At 40.8% G+C, this 22,490-nt stretch overlaps 2 protein-coding genes across 5 annotated transcripts in view; one reads left to right on the forward strand and one right to left on the reverse strand.

The window, feature by feature from the left end:
- Nucleotides 1-20,171, forward strand: part of OSBPL9 (oxysterol binding protein like 9) — a 132,919-nt gene extending 112,748 nt beyond the window's left edge. For 2 of the 4 annotated variants that reach the window (XM_079776923.1, XM_079776924.1), the window contains exons 10-21: nucleotides 3,795-3,907; nucleotides 4,033-4,151; nucleotides 7,035-7,120; nucleotides 10,471-10,642; nucleotides 11,704-11,788; nucleotides 12,451-12,561; nucleotides 12,833-12,896; nucleotides 13,017-13,157; nucleotides 15,073-15,151; nucleotides 17,221-17,312; nucleotides 18,674-18,809; nucleotides 19,462-20,165. In XM_079776923.1, the coding sequence (XP_079633049.1) occupies nucleotides 3,795-3,907; nucleotides 4,033-4,151; nucleotides 7,035-7,120; nucleotides 10,471-10,642; nucleotides 11,704-11,788; nucleotides 12,451-12,561; nucleotides 12,833-12,896; nucleotides 13,017-13,157; nucleotides 15,073-15,151; nucleotides 17,221-17,312; nucleotides 18,674-18,809; nucleotides 19,462-19,536 (1,273 nt within the window). In that variant the 3' untranslated portion in view covers nucleotides 19,537-20,165. Of the gene's footprint in view, nucleotides 1-3,794; nucleotides 3,908-4,032; nucleotides 4,152-7,034; nucleotides 7,121-10,470; nucleotides 10,643-11,703; nucleotides 11,789-12,450; nucleotides 12,562-12,832; nucleotides 12,897-13,016; nucleotides 13,158-15,072; nucleotides 15,152-17,220; nucleotides 17,313-18,673; nucleotides 18,810-19,461 lie in introns of all 4 variants that reach the window. The other 2 variants (XM_079776922.1, XM_079776925.1) reach the window with 2 other exon arrangements.
- A 470-nt stretch (nucleotides 20,172-20,641) lies between these two features.
- The window catches only part of NRDC (nardilysin convertase), a 77,781-nt gene continuing 75,932 nt past the window's right edge, over nucleotides 20,642-22,490 (reverse strand). The window contains exons 29-31 of the mRNA XM_079776921.1: nucleotides 22,208-22,324; nucleotides 21,269-21,358; nucleotides 20,642-21,147 (exon numbers count right to left, since the gene is read on the reverse strand). Of these exons, the coding sequence (XP_079633047.1) occupies nucleotides 20,950-21,147; nucleotides 21,269-21,358; nucleotides 22,208-22,324 (405 nt within the window). The 3' untranslated portion in view covers nucleotides 20,642-20,949. The remainder of the gene's footprint in view (nucleotides 21,148-21,268; nucleotides 21,359-22,207; nucleotides 22,325-22,490) is intronic.

Below are 22,490 nucleotides of genomic sequence, written 5' to 3' on the forward strand. Positions count from 1 at the left end.
ACAAACTATTATACAGAAAAGGCTTTTTTTACATGTAGAGTCATTTACATGGTAGCTGATAAGCAAAATACTTCTTAGCCCTACTAATACATAGATGGCTGTAAGACTGGATTCTGGAATCTTAAGAATAGGTTCTAAATCTGTTTTGTCTCAAAGGTGTGTGATCTTGATCACATTATTTAACCAATGTAATTCTTCCTTGTATGTAAAATGAGGACAATAATGGTTTCAACTTCAGGAATTATTGTGGATATTTAAATGAGAATAATCTATCTTGTCTGGCCTGTAACAAGCACTCGATAAATGGTATCTTTTAGAAAGCAAATTAACACTTACTTGCTTTAATATTCCTATGTTTGTTATAGATATAGTTGGCTTCTATTTTTTGTTGGGCATTTTTTCCAACACTCCAGCTTTCTCAGGAATTGGTACTACTGTTATACCTTGGGGTTTGCTGTGTGAGACATTACACATTTGGAAATGATTGTATGTGAATTTGTAAGTTTTATCATCAGCCAGTCCTTAGACCTTGAACTTTGTTGTTTGTTTGTTTTAATAAGAAATACTGTGAAGGACTCTAGTACTCTTAAGTGTGCACATGAACTGAAAAGTACAGTATTCATATATAATTTCATAATAACTGCCCAAAATTTCAAAATTTATAAAGGAAAATGACTATATTGGATCAGAAAGTTTTGGATCAAATTCAACTTTTAAATGTGGAAAAAATGAAATGTATGTGATCTAGGTGAACATGTACTTTTAAGACAGGACACGTCAGTTAAGGAAAAGAACCTACAACTCAAAAAGGCCTGCTTAACAGAAAGGGTTTGGTGTAGCATGTCCATTTCTTAGTGTATTAGGGAAATAAACTAAGGAGAAGCCATTAAAACTAGCTTGCCAGTAAAAATTTCACTTTAACTTTAAAAAATATTTCTTATGATAGTGGGGTTAAAAGAAAATAAGGATTTGTACAAAAATTCCAAAGTAAAGTTTGTTGATTTTTTGATGTGTTCAGTCATAGTTTTATTTAAGCAGAATTAAGGACAATCTCTTACACTGAACATTAACTTTTATTCTAAACAACGTACAATTGAATATCAAAATGAATTTGTCCTTTATAATGGCGATTTTCAACCGGTGTGCTGCAATAATTTTTAAAACACGCAATATTTGACTATTTTAGTCAGGGGCACTGACCTCTTTTCTCTTAGAATGTCAAATTAAAAAATGACAGCAGTCAACACAACAATAGCCCTTCGATGTGAATGAATCAAAATTATATCTATTTTTTGTCAGATCGGCAAAAAATAGAACATATTTTTTGGTGTGCTGAAGAATTTTAGTAATTTATTTGTGGCATGAGATGAAAAAGTTTGAAAAGCGCTGCTCTAGAAACATATGTATAACTAACTATATTCAGTAAAAGCTCCCTTATAATCATCACTGATAGCCAATCTTTGATCCCAGTTTCAGGGCCCCGATTTTCCTGAAATTTTTATGAAATAGAAAGTTTTAAAATGCTTATTACCTATTGTACTGGTAATAGGCATGTCTATATTGTCTTCTAACCTGGCCCTATTCACGTAGTATTTTCAATACACGGAGGACTGACTTAATGCAGATTTTCTCCTGCACAGGTGGTGGGTACCCCAAATCCTCCCCCACCCCCAAGTTGTTCAAGGGTCAACTGTATTTATGTTGTTTACCTCTGTAGGCACTGAGCGCCCTCTCTCCCTCCCTTCCTCCTTAGAAGCTTAAATCTTTTCCCTGTTCCGTTTTTAAAGACCTGTAGTAGTGATACCTTCTGTGTTAACTATGTTATTGACTAGTATGGTTTTATACATTTATAAACTAGATGACAGGGCGTGTTGGAAAGAACTTGTGCTTTGAAGCCAGACATGCATTTGAAATGGCTCTACTGCTTATCAGCTGTGTGACTTCAGGTGGTCATTGACCCTCTGAGCATCTGTATATGATGAGAATAATCATATCTAACTTGTAAAGTTGTTGTGGATTCTCTTGTAATTATAATTAAATCCAGAGCTTTAAATTTTTTGGTTTAGTTTATTATGATCTTATGATTAAATTCTATACAAGTTAGCCCATTGAATATAAATCTTTTCTCTATGCATATCATTTTGTCAAGGCATTGTTTTTTTAACTATATTCTATCTTTTGTCTTGAACAAGGTAACTTACGAAATGGGTTTTTCCCATTTTGACCTTTATTGAGCATTTCACTTGGCCCAGGTGTGGTTTCTAATCTGAGTAAGGAGGAAAAGCACAGCATAAATAGATCTAACCTCTGGAAATGCATCTAAAGTAACATACATATTTTAAAGAATTTGGGGTTTTTAGATCAACTGGTTTAAAAGATTGACTCTATTTTGATGATCTATCAAAGGGTCACAAAACATTTTGGAGGTAATTTTCATGCAGCTCTTTTATTTAATGATAACTTGATTTTTCTTACCTATGTCTTTACTCATATTTTCCGTTAACTCAAGCCTAGTGAAGTAGACATTAGTTACAGTACCTTGTGATGAATACTACTAAACTACCAAATAAGCAATATTTAGTTAACTAAGGATTTTTGAAAACTAGATTAAAAGAAGGTAAGTAACCAGGACAAACCATGTTTAAATTAGAATAGATATGTTCTAATATTAGAATGTTCGAATAATAGGCAAAGGATGGAAAATTTTTAGGGTGAGAAACTTTACAATACTACAGTGTTGAAAATTTGTCATTATACATTGTCAAAATCCGTAGAATGTACAGTGCCAAGAGTGAACCCTGATGTATACTATAGATTTTGAGGGGTAATGATGAGTGTGATATTGATAGTGGGGGAGGTAGAGCATATGGGAATTCTTGTACTTTATACTTGGTTTTGCTGTGAACCTAAAACTGCTCTAAAAAATATAGTTTATTATTAAATTTAAAAAATCAAAAGTAGGTAAATAATCAGAGCAAACTATGTTTAAATTAGAATATATACATTTTGTACCTATAATTTTATAACAAAATACTGGTTATGTGTCTGTACCATTTTATAAGTCATATCTGCAATGTGAGAAATTTGGTTTCTATTTTTATACTTAATAAGTAAACTCTGCCTTCGATTATTCTTTTATTAATGTACAAGTACTAATCCTGGGTAAGTTATGTTCACATAACTATTGTATAATAGAGGAAATGCTTTTACACCCTGTTAACCAGTTTGTAATAGCAGTTACCATAAATTTACTTGTAAAAAATAATATGCTTTTTTATTTTGTAATTTTAAATACAGTTGTTGTTGTTTTTTTGTGACTGGGAAGAATGTTAATACCAATGTGGACTTTTATCAAAGGATCTCAAAAATATAGACAAGACATCTTTCTGAGACTAAGTAATAGACTTGCCATTTTTGAGGTTCTGGAAATTTGTTGCCAAGAATTATGACATGCCTACATTTGTGTACAAAGTAACAAAATCAGAAAATGAACTCATTTTAAACTTAGACAAAGAAGCAAAACTAATTTTTGATGGCTTCTCAACATGGTTGAGCATACCCTATGCAAAAAGCATAAGACAAGAGACCTGGCCACCAAACTGGGCAGTCTGAGTGGAGCCACAGGGAGAGTTGGAGAGTGTATACCTACATGTATGTATAGAACCAGCTAACTCTTAAGAGTCTGATCTGTCAGTTGAATATATTAGTTTCAAGTAGCTTTGTAGGTTAACGTCTTACTGTGATTCTAAATTGCTTTCTTAAAAGACTTAAAAAGGTGATTATTATTTTTTTAGTTCCTCTGGATCTGCTTCAGTCTTGACCCACAGTAGCTCAGGAAATAGTCTAAAGCGTCCAGATACCACAGAATCACTTAATTCTTCCATGTCCAATGGAACAAGTGATGCTGGTAAGTGACCTTTGAGAATTTAACTTTTTTTTCTTAAAAATATTTGTTTGGGGGAAATTTGCAATACTGGTAGCAGCACAGATTGGCCGTTTACCACCAGCCTAAGAAGATCTGTTTTATTTTAGACCTTTTCGATTCCTATGATGACAGAGATGATGAAGGGGAGGCGGGGTCGGTGGAAGAGCACAAGAGCGTTATCATGCATCTCTTGTCACAGGTTAGGCTTGGAATGGATCTTACTAAGGTAAGAATCAAATTTGGCATTTGCTGTCTTAATGTATGGATTCTTAGTGATTGTGTGGTGAGTGCGCCTGCAAATATAGTGTAATGATATAACTTCTGTTTATACTTTTGTTGTGATTTAATATATATTTAGATGAATAAACTGAGCATTTTTATAAATGAATTAAATAAATAAATCTAGAATAATTTCCTAGAGATAGTATGGATGGATGAAGATTTGGATTTTATTGGGGGCAAACAAGGACTAGTATTGGGCTTGGTTAGTGGTTTGGACAAAAACTAAAGCAGTATAGTGCACACAAAATCAAAATGAGTAGAGTTCTGACCTTGGGGTTAGAGGATCTATGCTAACAACCTACCTCAGCTATTACCAAACCATGTGACCGTGAGCAAGTCCCTTTGGTAGTGATCTTTAGGTTCTTTACATGCAAAGTGGACACACTGGCTTACTTCAGAGTTGTAAGGATTAGAACAGATAATGAATGGAAAATTGTATGACACACATTCAGCCATACAATTATTGTGGTCTGGATTTACTAGTAAATCTGAATCTAATCTTGGTGCTCTGGAGTGCCGGATTGATTCAGGAGACTAGTGTGTGGGTGCCTTTGTACATCTCTGCCACTGTGCTAGCAGCCTCATCCTTGCACTTAATTCTCACCACAACACTACAAAGTAGGTGTTATTGTTCACTCATTTTATTGATGAGGAAACTAAAACCCATGGAGGTTAAGTAACTTGGATAAATCCTATTAAATAGCAGAAGAGATTCTGATCTGGTCTGTGATTTCAAAAGCTATAATCTTTCCAACCTGCCTCTTGTCTTAGAGAGTTGAGCTGCAATAGCTTTATATTGGTTAAGTTATTCTACCCAACTTTAGAAAGTTAATAACATTCAGGAGTCTTGCTTTTGTTATGACCAGGTCTTTGTCAGTGTGAGCTTCATTTTGGTTTGGATTTAGAGGGTAATTAAGAAAAAAACTAATCCATAATATTTACTATTTAAGTATCTAAAATAAAACCTTCACAAGGATAGCTTTAACTTGTGGAACCCAACATACTTGCCAGGAATGTTCTAGATAAGAAAATATTTGTAGGAGTTTGCCCCAAGAATTTTTTCAGTGTTCATTAGATTGCATAACTGCTGGATCAAAATTCTCAGTTCGCATTTTAAAGTCATAACCTAATTTTAGACATTGACATTTCTATTTGTTTCCGACATCTTCTACCTTGGTTGGTTTTGGTCTCTAATTATGGAAGACCCACCTAAAGGTAACTTGAAGGATACTGGGTTTATTATCTCACATAACGGGAAGTCCAGAAGTAGAGGAGTTCCGGGGTTGATAGATCACTGGGCCAGCAGTGTGGGAAAGGACCTACATTCCTCAGTCTGTTTGCTCTGCCATCCTTACATGCTGACCCCTAAGAGTGGTAGGAAGTTGCACCGAGTCAGTACATAAGCTTACCTGCCAATCTATCTAAATTTACATTATGAACATGTTCTGTGGAAGGAAAATGTTTACTTAACATTTAAACTGATAATAAACATTCTAAATGTTACTGCCAGAGTGTACCTTTCTAAGCTTGTGTTCCATCAGCACTCTTTATATGCTCTAACCCTAACCCAGCCGCACTGGTCCACTGGTCAATTTCTGTCACACCCAATTTCCTGTCTCCGTGTCCTTTTCCCCCTCCGATCTTCATTTCTTCTTCTTCTTTTTTATTACAGCCTCACTCTCCTCTAAGGCTTTTGTCTAGTGCCACCTCAATGCGTTGTTTCCCAGCTCTGCCCTCATTCTAGTCCCCCAAACAGAACATGATCCTTCCTTCTCATGAATTTCCAGGGTAATTTGAGCATCTCTTGTATGATGGCATTGAACACAGGGTCTTGAATATGGTGGATATGCAGTAATTACTAAATTAAAGGATTGTTTGCTTATTACGGTGCTCTGTTTCCCTAGTAAATGATTTATAATCTGATATACACTTTAAAAACTCTTCTTTCGTTTCCTAATGAAATTTTTCCTTTTCTATTGATTATTCCTAATCTTTCTCATTCCTTCTTCCCAATTCCAACTTTTTATTTTATTTGCTTTCTCCTCTGCCACATCCCCAGCCCCTCAGCATTTTTCTTCATGGGTTCAGCCCCATGGTGGAAATAGTTCATTGATTCCCGTCCTTGTTCTCTTCTCCCTTTTGGTCCTTCCTTCAGTGGCTACTATAAGAATTTCTTACTGTGTAATAGTAGCTGAGAATGCAGGTGTGAATAAGGGTGGTCCTTGCGTTCTAGGAGCATGTCAGTTACTTGAGGACACAGATTCATAAGCACACAAATTTCCCAGTGCACTTAATGATGATAGAGAAGCATCAGCAGATATGGAAAGTGCACAAACCACCCCCCCCCCCCCAAGTGAGACAGACCCAGTTTTGAATTCCCACATGAATAACAGTACAGTGAGAAAACTTCTCACTCTCTCTGAGCTTCATTTTTCTCTCCTGTAAAACAGTGGTAATAATTTCTTCACAACAGGGCTGTTGCACAATTCAGTAAGATAACGTGTATATAGCCCAGCAGGTATTAGGCACCCAAAGCTTGTCTCGAGTAGTTTGTTGTTGTTGTCACACTGAGCCAGCGAGCTAAAGGGAGGTTCACAGCGGAAGTGGCTTTGAAAATTCAAAACCCCTTCTGTTTTTCATCTGCTGGGCAGGATACTGGGCATTTCTCAATCAGAGCAGTTTGGGAAGTAGGTATCAGAAGCATGCCAGGGCAGTACTTGGTGGGTGTTACCATGATTAGAATGGGTTTTGGTTTTTTAACAGTGCAGCAGTCTGTTTCTCTGTAGTAGAATATGATCCTCAAGGCTCAAATGTGTGTGTTTTGCAGGTAGTTCTTCCAACATTTATTCTTGAAAGAAGATCTCTTTTAGAAATGTATGCAGACTTTTTTGCACATCCGGACCTGTTTGTGAGGTATTTGACAATAAACACAGTAGTTTCTTATTGTAAAAGATTTTACCAATAGCTTTCTGCCTTTGCAGGATAGATGGATTCCCGGCCTTTTAAATATTTCTGGATGAAAGGCATTGAATATTTTGTTTATATTAGAGGCTTGTCTGTTTGCTTAGGTTACATGGTGGTGATGTTGTTAGGCAACCAATATGTTAAAAAAATCTTAAGAGCCCACTAATAGGTAGCCAGTATTTACAGAGCCACATCTATAAGCGTATGTGGTCCAGGACTGGTATTCACTGTTAAATTACTTACACATATCCTGATGAAGTTCAGTTAACTGAGTCCATCAAACCTTTCTAAAGCACCCATTGTTTCCCAGACACTTCTATGAGCTGGAGAAAGAAAAAGCCAGTGTCTGCCCTTGAGGAGCTTACAGTCTAGTTTCCAGATTACAGACTGATTCATAAACTTTGAATGTAAAGCTTGCGATAGTAGATATATGTACAAAAGACAGACGTCATCGAAAGGTGGAATTGATTTACAAGGAGGTGAGTTTGCATTGCTTTTCAGTGGTAGGAAGAAAATTTTCTTTGTAAGGGGATGTTCTAATCTGTCTTCTCTGATTGCATTCGTGGCGTTGGGCTGTGGTTCACTAAAGCCAAATACTACAAATCACTGAGCTGTCACAGTGGGTAGACTCATTGGCTGACATTGATATGCATGTTTCCTTCCTGATAAAGATTTAAGAGAACCATTTTACCAATAGCCGAAGGGAAGAATTTCAATTAACATGATACTGTTTAAATTAATACATAATTTAACAAATAAATGTAAACATTTATTGGAATGTGTAAGTAAAGATGCAAAGTACCAGTTATTCATTAGATGTAGGTTCGAGATTTAAGGGTAGTCTTTATGTATGAGAATTTAAACTTTGAGGTCCCTTAGAGGAACCATTTAAAAATATAAAAAAAGATGCCAAAACCGGTTTGGCTCAGTGGATAGAGCGTCGGCCTGCGGACTGAAAGGTCCCAGGTTCGATTCCGGTCAAGGGCATGTACCTTGGTTGCGGGCACATCCCCAGTAGGGGGTGTGCAAGAGGCAGCTGGTCGATGTTTCTCTCTCATCGATGTTTCTAACTCTCTATCCCTCTCTCTTCCTCACTGTAATAAATCAATAAAATAAAATAAAAAAATTAAAAAAATATATATTAAAAAGGCCAAAACCTGTTTGACTGAGTGGATAGAGCGTTGGCCTGCAGACTGAAGGGTCCCAGGTTCAATTCCTTGGTTGTGGGCACATTCCCAGTGGGGGGGGGGGGTGCAGGAGGCAGCTGATCGATGTTTCTCTCTCATCGATGTTTCTAGCTCTCTATCCCTCTCCCTTCCTCTCTGTGAAGAATCAATAAAATATATATTAAAATATATATATATATGTGTATATCCTATCTAATAATAGAGTAAAATGTAAATTACCATCACTCCGCTACGCCCACGATTGGGCGGTGGGAGGCTGGGGGGCGGGACTCGGGGTGGCCTATCCGGCCATTGAGAGGCACGGATCCACTGCCACTGAGCGGGGCGGGACTCCCGCCCCCTGCGACTCTCAACGGCCAGATCGAGGCCAGATCCGTGGCCGCTGAGGGGGCCTGCGCGGACACCCAGCTGCGCCTCTCAACGGCAGGGTAGCCAGGTATCCGCGGCAGCCCCCCTCAGCGGCCGTTGAGAGGCGCAGGGGGTGGGAGTCCCGCCCCCTGAGCCTCTCAACAGCAGGGTAGCCCCCCTCAGCGGCCACGGACCATCAAAAGCGTGGGAGCTGGGTGCCTGTCCGCTCAGGCACCCAGCTCCCCGCGATCAAAAGCAAAAGTGTGGCAGCTGGATGCCTTTCCGCTCAAGCACCAGCGATCGAAAGTGAAAGTGTGGCAGCTGGATGCCTGTCCGCTCAGACACCAGGCCTTTCAGAAGCCTCCGCCGCGCTGGAGGCTTCTGAAAGGCCTGGTGCACTAGCGGACAGGCACCCAGCTCCCCATGATCAAAAGCAAAAGCGTGTAGGGGACCCTACACGTGCATGATTCAATCATGCACTGGGCCTCTAGTACATTATATATATATATATATATATATATATATATATATATATATATATATATACAGCTAAAATTCCAGTAAATAAGATTAAGTGGAATTCTAAAAATACTAAATCCAAAAAAGGAAACAATGGAACATGTAACAAAGGGGACAAATAGAAAACAAATACTGTACTAGATGGTAGAGTTAAACCCAGCTTTATCAGTAGCGACGCTAAATATAAATAGCATGCATACTCCATTTAAGAGTGATTTTCAGACTGGATAAAAAAAAGCAAGATCCATCTGTATGCTATTTACAAGCAGGAGATTTTAAATATGAAGAAGAAGGATGGACAAAGACATATGCAAAACACGTATAACAAAGCTGGTGTCACTTGTATTAGTATCAGACAAAGAAGAGTTTTTAAGACAAATATTGCCAGAGACAAATAGGGATATTTCATATGATTAAGAAAAAGTCAATTTATCAAGAATACATAAGAATCCTAAATGCATATATGTACCTAGTAACACTGCGTCAAAATACATTCAGCAAAAATTGACTAAACTGAAGGGGAAAATAGACAAGTGCACAGTCTATTTTGGTTGGGAATTTCTCAGGAACTGATTGAACAGTAGCTCCCTGCATGCACTGCTCCCATCTCACCCCCAAGAAAATCTGTAAGGCTATGGAAGAGTCAAACAGCATTACCTATCAGCTTGACCTGGTTGACCTTCTGGACACTATCAATTTGTACAACACAGTCTTTCAGGTACGAACATTCATCAAGATATATCATGTACTGGGAAAATGTAATAAATTTAAAATCATTGGAACCATACAGAGTATATTCTCTGTCCATGAAAGAATTAAATTAGAAATCAATAACACAAACACATCTAGAAAATGTCCAACTATTTGGCAATTAAACAGTGCACTTGTATGAAGTTCTGGAACAAGGAAACTAACCTGTGGTACTAGAAACCAGAAAAGTGTTTGCCTCAGGGTGAGGGGTGGGATTGCTTGGAAAGGGGAGATAAGGAAACTTGGGGGTAATGGAAATGTCCTGTGTGGTGATTAATTAAGTGGATATACACATCTGTCTCAGTCACCAAACCACACGCTTAAGACCAGTGTGTTTAATTATTTCTATAATACCTCAGTTTTAAAAGGAAACTTCGAGGTAACTCCTGGTCCTGGGTCCTCAGCGTGTCACAGGGTGGGCCATGCTGAGGGTTGCTGCATCAGCTTGCATCCTGTCAGAATGCAAAACACAAATTTTGTCTTTCTCCCTTGCAGCATTAGTGACCAAAAGGATGCCAGAGACCGAATGGTTCAGGTTGTGAAATGGTACCTCTCAGCCTTCCATGCGGGAAGGAGAGGATCGGTTGCCAAAAAGCCATACAATCCCATTTTGGGCGAGATCTTTCAGTGTCACTGGACATTACCAAATGATACTGAAGAGAACACGGTGAGTTCTGCACTGGCGTTTTTAATTGTCTTAAATTGTGTACTGATCCACATTTCGTTTTGTTTGGAGATAGGAAACAGTGATACAGGTAATGATCAGAAGATGCTCACCACCCATAGAAGAATAGTGTTGTTGGTTCAGCCTATTTTGGATATAATGAGCAACGGGAAAAGGGGGCATGAGATAAGGATAGAGATTTAGAAATCAGATCATGCAAGGCCTTGTGGGCCTGAAAAGATCTTTTAATGATTTTAGGAAAAAATAAATTAGAAAGGGGCAAAAATAGAGGCAAGGAGACCGTTGAGGGGGCCTTGGCCATTATTCCAGGAGAGACATGGTTGATTGAAGCTGTATTTTAGAATTAGAACTGATAGATGGATTCGGGGGAGGTAAGGGAAAGGGGACAGAGATGAATCCTTGTGTGTGGGGCTTCAGCAGTTGATTGGTGCTGTTAATATTAAGGAAAATGTTGGATTTGGGGAGGAAAGATCAGGAATTCAAATTTGAAACATCAAGTATGAGCGATCTCTTAGACATGTGAGTGGAGCTGTCCGTTGGGAGCTAGAATTTAAGAGTCTGGAGTTGAAGGGAGAGAGCTAGATTGGAGATGGTGCTTTCGGAGACTTTAGGTAGACAGCACAGTTAGAGCAGAGCGGTAGGTGCTCAGACCTGTGCCCAGGGCTCCCAGCACTTAGAGGTCGCTTTGAGGAAGACAACCAGCAAGGAAGACTCAAAGTAAAAGGCCTCGAGGGATGGGGAACAGATCCCCTGGCCCGCAGTGCCTGGCACATAATAGTCTCTAGGTAGACAGAACTCTTCATATCTTTCCCTTTCCAAGTGACACGTTACATGTAGTCCTTTCTGAAGACAGAGGCAATCACGTGTCTGTTCTTACTCTAGTAGTGTAATTCAGCGCCATGTGGAAAGTGTGCCAGGTGCTTTGAGTGTATAGAGGGGGGAGCAGTAACCACTGAGGGAAGGAGAGACTCCCCTTATTAGAGTCTCTGCAGTGTCATTTGTGTTTCCACATCAAAAGAAAATGATGTTATATTTGCTTGCAGGAGCTAGTTTCAGAAGGACCAGTTCCCGGGGTTTCCAAAAACAGTGTAACATTCGTGGCTGAGCAGGTTTCCCATCATCCACCCAGTAAGTCACAGAGCTTAGCTCCTCTGCAACATCTACTTGAAACCATGCTGGCAAAAAAGGGTCATGAAAAGCTCATAGGCGAGGTCACTACTGTCTTGTTTTATGGCTGCCTGTGTCTTCCCAGTCCTGTGAGGATGGGCGCCTTCTATCTGTTCCTTGTATAAGTTCCAAAGACTGTTAGCTTCACTATTATTTTTCAAATAAACCTTTAATGCTTCTAAAGCCATTACATGTAATAGTTGTACTGTAGAGACCTCAGCAACTTTGAGACAATTTACTAGTATATAAATGGGATGTAGTTTCTGCTCAGTATATTCCTGACATCGGGGAGAGACCACATCTCCTCAGTGTCTTATTTGCTCAGTGCAGTGATAATACTGATGGGTCCAGCTTGGGGCTGAGATAGACAAGCTTACTGACCAGAAGCACAGACAGACATTTTGATTTTAAGCCTCCAGGATTGGCAATCGTCTCATGGTTCAGGGAAGTTTCTGCCCACATGACCCCAAATGAATGTTTACATTGGGGAAAAAGGTTTAAAAGGCAGTTCTTTGAGGGGTAAAGAATTTTCCTCAAGGAGTCAGTTCTTTCCCCAGGTTAAGGGAGTTGGAGAGGTGGGTATAATTACACAGTACACTAATTGTTTCAAACAATTTCTATAGTTTCAGCCTTTTATGCTGAGTGTTTTAACAAGAAGATACAATTCAATGCTCATATCTGGACCAAATCAAAATTCCTCGGAATGTCAATTGGGGTGCACAACATAGGGCAGGGTAAGTCTTTGGATCGAGTGGACTCCCATGTTAATAGAAATTTATGTCATTCTAATGGGTGCTGGTCAATTGTCTAAATAAGAGGAAATGGCCCCAGAAAGCCAGCCTGGATGTCATTGTTTGCATGTGAGCACGTTTATTTTGGGTGAAAGCAATGGTGGAGTGCGAGCTTGTTTTTCTCTAAATTGAATGGAGAATCCATCAATCAGACAAGACGACCTTATGGCCAGGTGACACTAGTCATCAGAGTTTCTATCCCTTCTCTCCACAGGGTGTGTCTCGTGTCTAGACCATGATGAACATTACATCCTCACATTCCCCAATGGTTATGGAAGGCAAGTAGAGCTGCATCCATTTCTTCTGATCAGCAAGCAGCAAACCCTGCTGTTTCTTAAGCGATGCCCCTCTCTTTCCTCTGAATTGTCAGCCTTACCTGAAAACTTTCCATTTTGCAGGTCTATCCTCACAGTGCCCTGGGTGGAACTAGGTGGAGAATGCAATATTAATTGTTCCAAAACTGGCTATAGTGCAAATATTGTCTTCCACACGAAACCTTTCTATGGGGGCAAGAAGCACAGAATTACTGCTGAGATTTTGTAGGTATTTTGTTTTTCTGCGTTAGTGCTCTTCTCTGAAATACTATTCCTTTTGTCTTGAATGATAATGTCTGTTAGGAATTGACCATTTTAACGGTTCTGTCTTTGTAAACGTATTTCACATCTTGTGTGTCATTTCTCTTCTTAAAATCCCATTTTCAGAAGGAGTCTTAAAATACAGGTTCAGAACAACCAGGTCACTGGTGTGATTTTCTTCCTACAAACCCAACTTGCAAATGGGAAACAGAGAGGGGTCTTTCCTAGATCATTTAGCAAACCCAGCTCATGGATTCTTGACTCAACTGTGGCCAGATTGGACCATGAGCTAGCCCATGCAGTGGACTGACTCCCACCTGAGTGTCTCCAAGTCACATTCTTTTTTGTGTGCCTTTCTGGGGAAAAACAGTAACTGTCACATCTTGCCTTGGTTTTGTTTGACACTCTAGGGCAAGGGTGGGGACCATCCAGCCCTGGAGCCATATAAGGCCCTTGAAATCATTCAATCAGTCATTAGGGGTGAGTTAATTAAATGTTTGACCTTCTATGGCCCACAAATGATGTTATAAAATATCCAAAGGGCCCTTGGCAGAAAAAAAGTTCCCACCCCTGGTTTAATCTTTTGTTTTGTGCAAAATATGCTGTGCAGGCTTGTAGTCTAAGAGCAGTAGGCTATACCCGTGGTCGGCAAACTGCGGCTCGCGAGCCACATGCGGCTCTTTGGCCCCTTGAGTGTGGCTCTTCCACAAAATACCACGCCTGGGCGAGTCTATTTTGAAGAAGTGGCGTAAGAAGAAGTTTAAGTTTAAAAAATTTGGCTCTCAAAAGAAATTTCAGTCGTTGTACTGTTGATATTTGGCTCTGTTGACTAATGAGTTTGCCGACCACTGGGCTATACCATACAGCCAAGTGTGTCGTAGGCTGTACCACGGAGGCTTGTTTAAGTGCATTCTAATTATGTTTGCACAAGAACGAAATTGCCTCAAGACAAATTTCTCAGAACATATCCCATCGTCAAGTGGTACATGACTGTCATTAATAGAGGACAACTGGATTCTCCTACTTACTTGCAGTTAGTTGGTTGCTACATGGGAAACACTCTACACTTGTGGGAAAATTAGAGTGTAAAAGGCAAATAACGTCTTAGTGTTACAAAAATAGTTTTGATCTAAGAGGATCTTGGGAACCCAAGGATCTTTAAGAACCACTGCACAGTGACCTAAGCCTGGTGTCCTATGATTTTTTTTTTTTTTCCATTTGTACCCCTTCCTCAAAGCCCCTAAATCATAGAGGAAACTTAAGGTTTAGTCCAGTGATAGAAGCTTCATCCCTCTACCCTGTGTATTTTTCTCTCCGACCTCTCAGCCTCGTTCTGGCTTTTGCCTTGCCCCTCCTAACTTGTCCTTTGCTGTGATGCTTATCTTTCCAAATTCCATACCTGCCATACATGTCATTATCATGTCCACGTAGAGGTCTGTTGGGACCTTTGAGGAAGGGATCCTTGTCAGGAAAAGAGGTCAAACTGTTTGACCCAGTGGTCCTTTTCAGCCTCAGGTTGAAAATCTGGTCTCTGGCATAAGCAAAACCTTCCCTGACCTTCATCCCAGCAGTTTTGCCCTTGAACTCCATTGCTCACATAACTCCCCACAGCACTTACCACCCAGAATTTATGGTGGCATTTCTCCCCACTAGGCTGTGAACAGCCTGAGGGCAGGGATTGTACCTAGTTTGCTGCTGTCACCAGCTCGGGGCCATCTGGTTCTTACAGTTGACTGGGAGATCCAGTTCTGTTAAGCTGCTTTACCAAAGACTTCCCAGTTGCTCTTCTGTGTTCTGCTCTGTGTAGATAGGTCCCCCTGACCAGAATCTTTAGTAATTTTCAACTTGAGACTGACACAAATGTTTCTTTTCTATTTAGTTCTCCAAATGACAAGAAGTCCTTTTGTTCAATTGAAGGGGAATGGAATGGTGTCATGTATGCAAAATATGCAACAGGGGTAAGAAGCTATATTTTGCCACTTGTTTCAGGCTACATTGAATTGTAGCCTGTCCTTTACTCTGGCTTCCTTCATCTGGAAATTGAACCCTCAAGGCCAGCTTTAATGCCATCTCTTCAGGGCAAGCCTTTTCCTTTCCCCGCCTCTTCCTCAGCAATAAAGCGAGTAGAATGATTTGACTCTCCTCTCAAAACATTCAAGAATAAGTATGCTGTACACCTGAAATTAATACAGCACAATACTGAATGTAAACAAATTGAAAAAATATCCTCTCTAATAAAATGGTAATATGCAAATTAACCATCACTCCGCCACATAAGCCACGCCCACCAGCCAATCAGGGCGAGTATGCAAATTAACCCCAATCCAAGATGGCTACAGCCACAGAGAGCAAGGTTTCCCAGGTAACAGAGTAAGCCAAGCTTTCCATAGCCGTTGCAGGCCTAAGCCTCCACTCAAGCTACAAAGTTTCAATTATAGAAGGTAAACAAATTCAAACAAATGGGGCAGAATGGAGCTTGAGAGAGCAGACCAGAGTTGCCGGCAGCAACAGGGGAAGCAAAGCTTTCTGCACACCCTGGCCGGGCTCACCCGCTTAAGGCTACAAAGTTTCAATTGTAGAAGGTGAATTAACTGCCACAGAAATGGCTGCCGGAGCCCCAGGCTTGGCTCCGCTACAGGCTACAAAGTTTCAATTGTAAAAGGAAAATAAATTCCAGATACCAGGGCCTCCCCTTGGGTTGCCAGGGGGCGTGGCCGGCCTGCAAACCACCACAGGCCCCTCGCTCAGGCCGCCCCACATCCCAAGGGAACCCCCACCCTTATCTGTGACACCCTTCAGGGCAAACCAGCTGGCCCCCACCCGTGCACCAGGCCTCTATCCTATCTAATAAAAGAGTAATATACAGATTGATCATCACTGCAACACACAATATAGCTGCCCCCATGTGGTCAAAGATCCTGCCCCCATGTGGACACAAGATGGCCACCACAAGATGGCCAGCAGGAGAGGGCAGTTGGGAGGCACCCGGCCTGCAAGGGAGGGCAGTTGTGAGGGACCAGGCCTGCAAGGGAGGGCAGTTGAGAGGGACCAGGCTTGCAAGGGAGGGCAGTTGGAGGTGATCAACCCTGCAGGAGAGGGCAGTTAGGGGTGACCAGGCTGGCAGAGGAGGGAAGTTGGGGGCAAACAGGCTGGCAGGGGAGCAGTTAAGTATCAACCAGGCTGGCAGCAGAGTGGTTAGGGGGTGATCAGGCTGGCAGGCAGAAGCAGTTAGGGGCAATCAGGAAGGCAGGCAGGCAAGCAGTTGGGAGCCAGCAGTCCTGGATTGTGAGAGGGATGTCCGACTGCCCGTTTAGGCCCGAACGGGCAGTCGGACATCCCTCCAGGAGTCCCAGATTGGAGAGGGTACAGGCTGGGCTGAGGGACAACCCCCCGCCATGCACGAATTTCGTGCACCGGGCTTCTAGTTTTTTAATAAAAAAATTTAAAAAGAAAAAATGTATGTTAAAAAATGCTTGGCACATAGTAAAGCACCCAGTAAATGTTACTTAGATCATTAGAATGTGTGGTACGTTTATAAAATGAAGTGCTGAACTAATTTATATGCAGTTTGATTTTGTATAAGTAATGTATTGAGTGCCTGGCACCAGGGATACAGAAATAAGATAGTCCTTGCCCTCAGGGAACTTGCAAAGGGTACCTAATTAAGATAGGGAAGGTGGTATGGGATTAACAGGTGTCAATGAACTGGATTTTGGATTTGGAGAATTTGAAATGTAAAAAGCACTTCAGCATACTTATCATTAGTATTAGTTGTTTATGGGTCTAGCTCCAAGAGATTATATCCTGAGTGTGTGGCATCTGGTCACGTTGAAAATGTTTATTAAATTGAGCCTCTACTAAGACTTAAGACAAAACTATATTTTAAGGCTAAAGATTGCTGATGAAACTGTCTTTCTCAATATGTGGGATTTGATTATAACATCTATTAAAATCTTCTGGGAAGAGTTGACTCCTCTTCTTAGAACAGGTTGAACAATAAAATATGTCTACCTCTTCTGTTTCCTAGGAAAATGCAGTTTTTATAGATACCAAGAAGTTGCCTATAATCAAGAAGAAAGTGAGAAAGTTGGAAGATCAGAATGAGTATGAATCCCGCTGGTAAGGAGACAACAAAACTAGAGCTGTTGATTGACTAGGCATAGATGCAGGACTGGGTTATGGAGATAGTAGAGCAGAGTGTAAGAGCACAGACCAAGTTTGAATGCCTAGATTCATGCAAGCTCCACCACTTAACAGTTTTGTAACCAAGACTTGTAAGCTTCCCTCTCTGCCTTTTTTCCTGAAATGAGAACTGCTTCAGAGTTGTTGTGAGGAATAAGTGAGATGAGCATGTTTGTAGCATATTATACTTGAAATATAATAAGTACGCAGAGTGTGATGGCTTACCACCATCTTTGAGGTTTATAAGAGATGGCAGTGAGGTCCCAACTGAGAGATGTGCAGAAAAACACCTTCAGGCCTTTTATTTGCAAGAAACTTTTTAAAAATTTTCATCCCTAAGTATTTCAGCATATATCTCTAAAATGACATAAGAAAAAAAACAACCCCACAAAGTATCATTATCATGCTTTAAGAAAATCAGTTATTTCCTTAATGCATTCATATGCCTATTTGGTATTCAGTATTCCAGTAGATTCAAACATCATTTTTTCCTTTCCCAATAAAATCAGGATCTTTCAGTGGTATGAGGAATTATGTACTAAAGTTCTTTGTTTAGTGTATTAGGGTGTTTAGTGTATTAGGGGATTCATAAGTGAAGGAAGGGGGCCTTACAGACCATTACTCCTGCTTGTTGTCACTAACTTGTTAATAATCTGCTTGGCTAGACTGCCTGCTCAGTTACATAAGTGGAACCATGGAAATATATGCTCTGCTACTCACAACAAGGGGCTCTTAGGCGTGGACACTTTTCTAGTCCCTAGGAGTCTTCACTTGTAAAGTGACATATTTGGACCAGACCTGTCCAGTTATCATCTTCCAGGCTTTGAGAGGACACTTACCCCTTTAAGCCTCTGCAGTTGACTCTTATTCTCTATTCACACCATTTCTTCAAGGGAGCTTTTCTGAAATGGAACTTCTCAGCTCCTCTGTTCTAATCCTTTTGTTTTATAGTAAAGGACACTCAAGCCCTTGAGACATCACCAAAGTTGCATAGCTAATTAGATGTAGAGTCAGAAATAGACTCGCAGGTCTCAGTTCTCACTGTTCATGCTCCTCTGTTGTCTCTACCATATATTCAGCTTTCTGCCCATCCTTCATTTCCTCCTTTGACAACCTAGCAGTGGAATCTTTCAAGTCTGTTTTTCTGATCTTTACCCCAGTGCCCTGGTGCCAGTTTAAGGATCTTGAGTCTGTGAACAAGGGCACTTAAGGGTAGCTATAGACTTGCATTTCATTCTCAAGATTGCTCATAATTGTGTCCATCTAGTACTTAGCACCTTAACTACTTTTTTTTTTAGCCTTTGGAAGGATGTCACTTTCAACTTAAAAATCAGAGATATTGATGCAGCAACTGAAGCCAAGCATAGACTTGAAGAAAGACAAAGAGCAGAAGCCCGAGAAAGGAAGGAGAAGGAAATTCAATGGGAGACGAGGGTAAGCTTGCTCTGGGAAACCTGCCCCAACCTCCCAACTGCTACTGCTCCTGTACGCTGAGCTGTAACTCATTCATTCATTTCAATAAAGGTTGAAGTTCCAAACACTGTTTTAAGCATGCATGCTGATGAGCAAGATGAGCCCAGTTTCCTGCATGAAATTCATCCTATATAATAAAGGGCAATATGCAAATTGATCCTAATGGTGGAACGACCATTCGCTATGGATGCACACTGATCACCGGGGGGCAGACGCTCAACGCAGGAGCTGCCCCCTGGTGGTCAGTGCACTCCCTCAGGGGGAGCTCTGCTCAGCCACAAGCAGGGCTGACCTCTCCTTGGCAGTGCTAAGGATGTCTGACTAAGCTGTCAGGTGGACATCCCCCGAGGGCTCCTGGGCTGCCAGAGGGATGTCTGACTGCCAGCTTAGGCCTGATCCCCCGGGGAGCGGGCCTAAGCCAGCAGATGGACATCTCCCAAGGGGTCCTGGACTGCGAGAGGGCGCAGGCCAGGCTGAGACACACACACACACTGCATGAATTTTCATGCACCAGGCCTCTAGTTTAGTATAATGGGATGAGACATAAAATAATAAAAATGATACTATAGAAGTACACAAGTGTGTAACTGAATTCTCCCCCTTTCTTTTACAGTTATTTCATGAAGATGGAGAATGTTGGGTTTACGATGAACCATTACTGAAACGTCTTGGTGCTGCCAAGCATTAGGTTGGGAAATGCAAAGTTTACACCTGATAACCAGGGCAGTAGGCGTAATTAAGCAACAGTCTTCCTTTGGGAGAACATACTTACTCCCTTCTTATTGCAGTGGTTCCTATCTCAGGGATACTGGATTTTCCGATGCAGATGAACAATTAAAGCGAGAAAAGCTTCCCTTTTTCCTCTTTTGTGGCAGTTACAATTTTGACTTCAGTCCTGAGAAAAACTTCAGGTTTTGAAAACACCATGTCTGCTCCTTTTCCAAACCCCAGGCTTTGAAAAGCATTTAAAAACCCCAGTCTCAAACTCTGCACTCTAGTACTGCTGTTGAGATAATACATCATCTGTTTCTTAGTTCACATAATCTTGGGATATATATATACATATATATATATATATATACATACACGTACATATACATATATATACACCTGATGCCAGATTTTTCATAAATATTCCATCTGTAAATATTGGTTCCTCTGAGTTCTTTTAGAAATTTAGCGCAATGTATTAAAATCAAGTATTAAGAAATTTCATGGTCTCACCTACAATAACTTTTATTTTGTAATTGTATCTAACTCTGGGTTACAGTTGAATTATACTCAGTGCTTCTTAAGGCTTCATAAAGTACTTTTTCCAACCTTTTTTAAATGTGTTTCGTTTATTTATGGTTAAATTTGGAGGCAATTATTTGGCAACTTTCAATACAGGAATTAGCTTTTCACAAGGACTCAACTATAATAATGGAGGGCCATCCTTGCCCTCACCACTCCCTCACACTTGGTGTTCTGTCTCTATCCCTCCCCACCCCCCCAAGTCCTCATTGAATTCTTATGTAGCAGACATAGGACTACCAACGTTTCACTCAAAAATATTTTACTGCCTTAGAGCAAGCATGTCAAACTTGCAGCCCACAGGCCACAGGCCTCGTTTTGGGTTTGGCATGCTTGCCTAAGAGGGTTTGGGAAAAGTTTATCTTTATATCTGTACCCCACACTGAAACAAGAATGCCACAGCAGCAAATGCCTCATTCTGAAGGGTAATACAGAACTATCTTTATTTAAAAATACATTAAAAACAACATCATCATTTAGGTATTAGTATTAGCACCTAACATTTAGGTACTAATAAGACATGGGTTACACAGGGCTGTCTTACAGAACTGGATTCTCAATCTGAGAGAACCAGGTACCAGGGCTTCTCAAACTGCTCCTGTAAGCTTTTCGGCCACCCTGATTTCTCTCTGCCTGCTGCTACCGTAACCCTTGTTTTGTTAGTCACCGCAGAAGGGGTGGGGAGTAAATCAAATTTTATGATGCCAGTGCAAAAATTCAATGGAAGCCCTAAGGCCATAGTAGTGTAACTTCATAAAATACACATTTTAAATACACAATATTTCGTTCAGGCCAATGAGACTGCAGTTTATTTGACTATTTTATGGTAGGGGAGAAGGTTAAGTGTTGATGTGAAAGCCCTGATATCAGTAATGGGGATGGTAGAATCTGTCAGCAGAGGAGAGGTTGGCAGGTAGGTTAGCTGCATCGGTTCACAAGAAGAGTTTGAATCCTCACCATGAGGGGTACCATCCTCTTCCAGCTCATACTTCCCAAATCCAACAACCTGGAAGAAGCCAAAGGCTCGAGGTGAGAAATAGGCTGACCAGATCTAGGCAAAGACCTGTTAGGATCTCTGGTACCAGCACAAACTCAGAAAATAATGGCTAAATGACAACCATACTCACATGAACACTAAGCATTTTACTTCCTGGGCCTCTGTGAGCCTTGAACCAATTGACTAGGTCTGCTTTTGAGAAGGACTTCAGTGCTTCAATCTTTTAGGGGAAGGAAAGATAGGAAAGAGAGCTATAAAAGACTAGCAATACATTTTCTTCAAGATAGTTCTTAAACAGTAATACCTGGCAGACTTCCTTGGTCTGAGCACATCAAGTTTCAGCTTGCCCCCAACCTTCTAGAATAGGATAAATATGAGCTTTGGCTGCACATTTTAAGGTTTCATAAGCAAGAAAGGATAGCAGATACTGTAATTATAGCTGAGTAACATACACAGCCAAAACTCTGAGGTACATAGTAACTGTATACTCTAGTGTGAGAAAAATACAGTAACTATTGAAATAGGTAGAGAACTTTATCTGTTCTGCTTATAGGAAAACTGTAGTGCCTTAAGAGCCTCTTGTTAAACCCTCTGCCCTCAATGTCCTTTGGTAATTCACCACATAGGGTTATATTATCCAAGAGACTGGACTGTAGCACACAGAGCTCTTTTTTGTGGGTTTTACTACTTTGTCAAAAGACCTACACCAAGAATCCTGTCTGGAGGTCATATGTTCATAAAGACCAAAGTTTTAAATTTTCTTTAAATACCAGAACACTTTCCCCCACCTCACAAATCTTAACATGAACCTCAATATATTAAACAAGTGAATCTGCTCTAATTAAAATTGGTTGGGGGTCAGGGGTAAGGATTAGCATCCTGTGCACTTGGCCGCCTAAGATGCTAGAGAGGCCAGTCTGGAAGCCAAGCAACGAGCAAGTAAGGAACCAGGCCTAGGTGTGAGTGCCCCAGGGCTCCTACACCCAGTACCAATGTGCTTGGAATTGTGACTCCTGCCAAACCAGAAGTCCCTGTGAGGGCAGTCTTATTCAGAGAACCATGTTATTACCTCATGGACAAGGCGGTCAAAGAGATACTGCTGTGTCACCACTTCGTTCCAGTTCCTATCCACCTCCTCCCCAAGGTGGGTATCCTCGCACTCCTTCAGCTTGATCAGGGCTGTGACCTGTTACCAAAAAGAGGTCTTCAGGCATGGCATCACACTGGTGCCTCCAGAACATACTAGGCCCTGTCCCGTGTGGTTTGTGATGGACATGCTGTAGTCCCTTCACTTGGGACCTGATGGCGTGATGCAGAGGGACGAAGCTAAGAAGACGTGGTCAAGGTAAGGT

The sequence above is a fragment of the Cnephaeus nilssonii genome, assembly GCF_951640355.1.
Source record: "Cnephaeus nilssonii genome assembly, chromosome: 7".
Lineage (NCBI taxonomy): Eukaryota > Metazoa > Chordata > Mammalia > Chiroptera > Vespertilionidae > Cnephaeus > Cnephaeus nilssonii.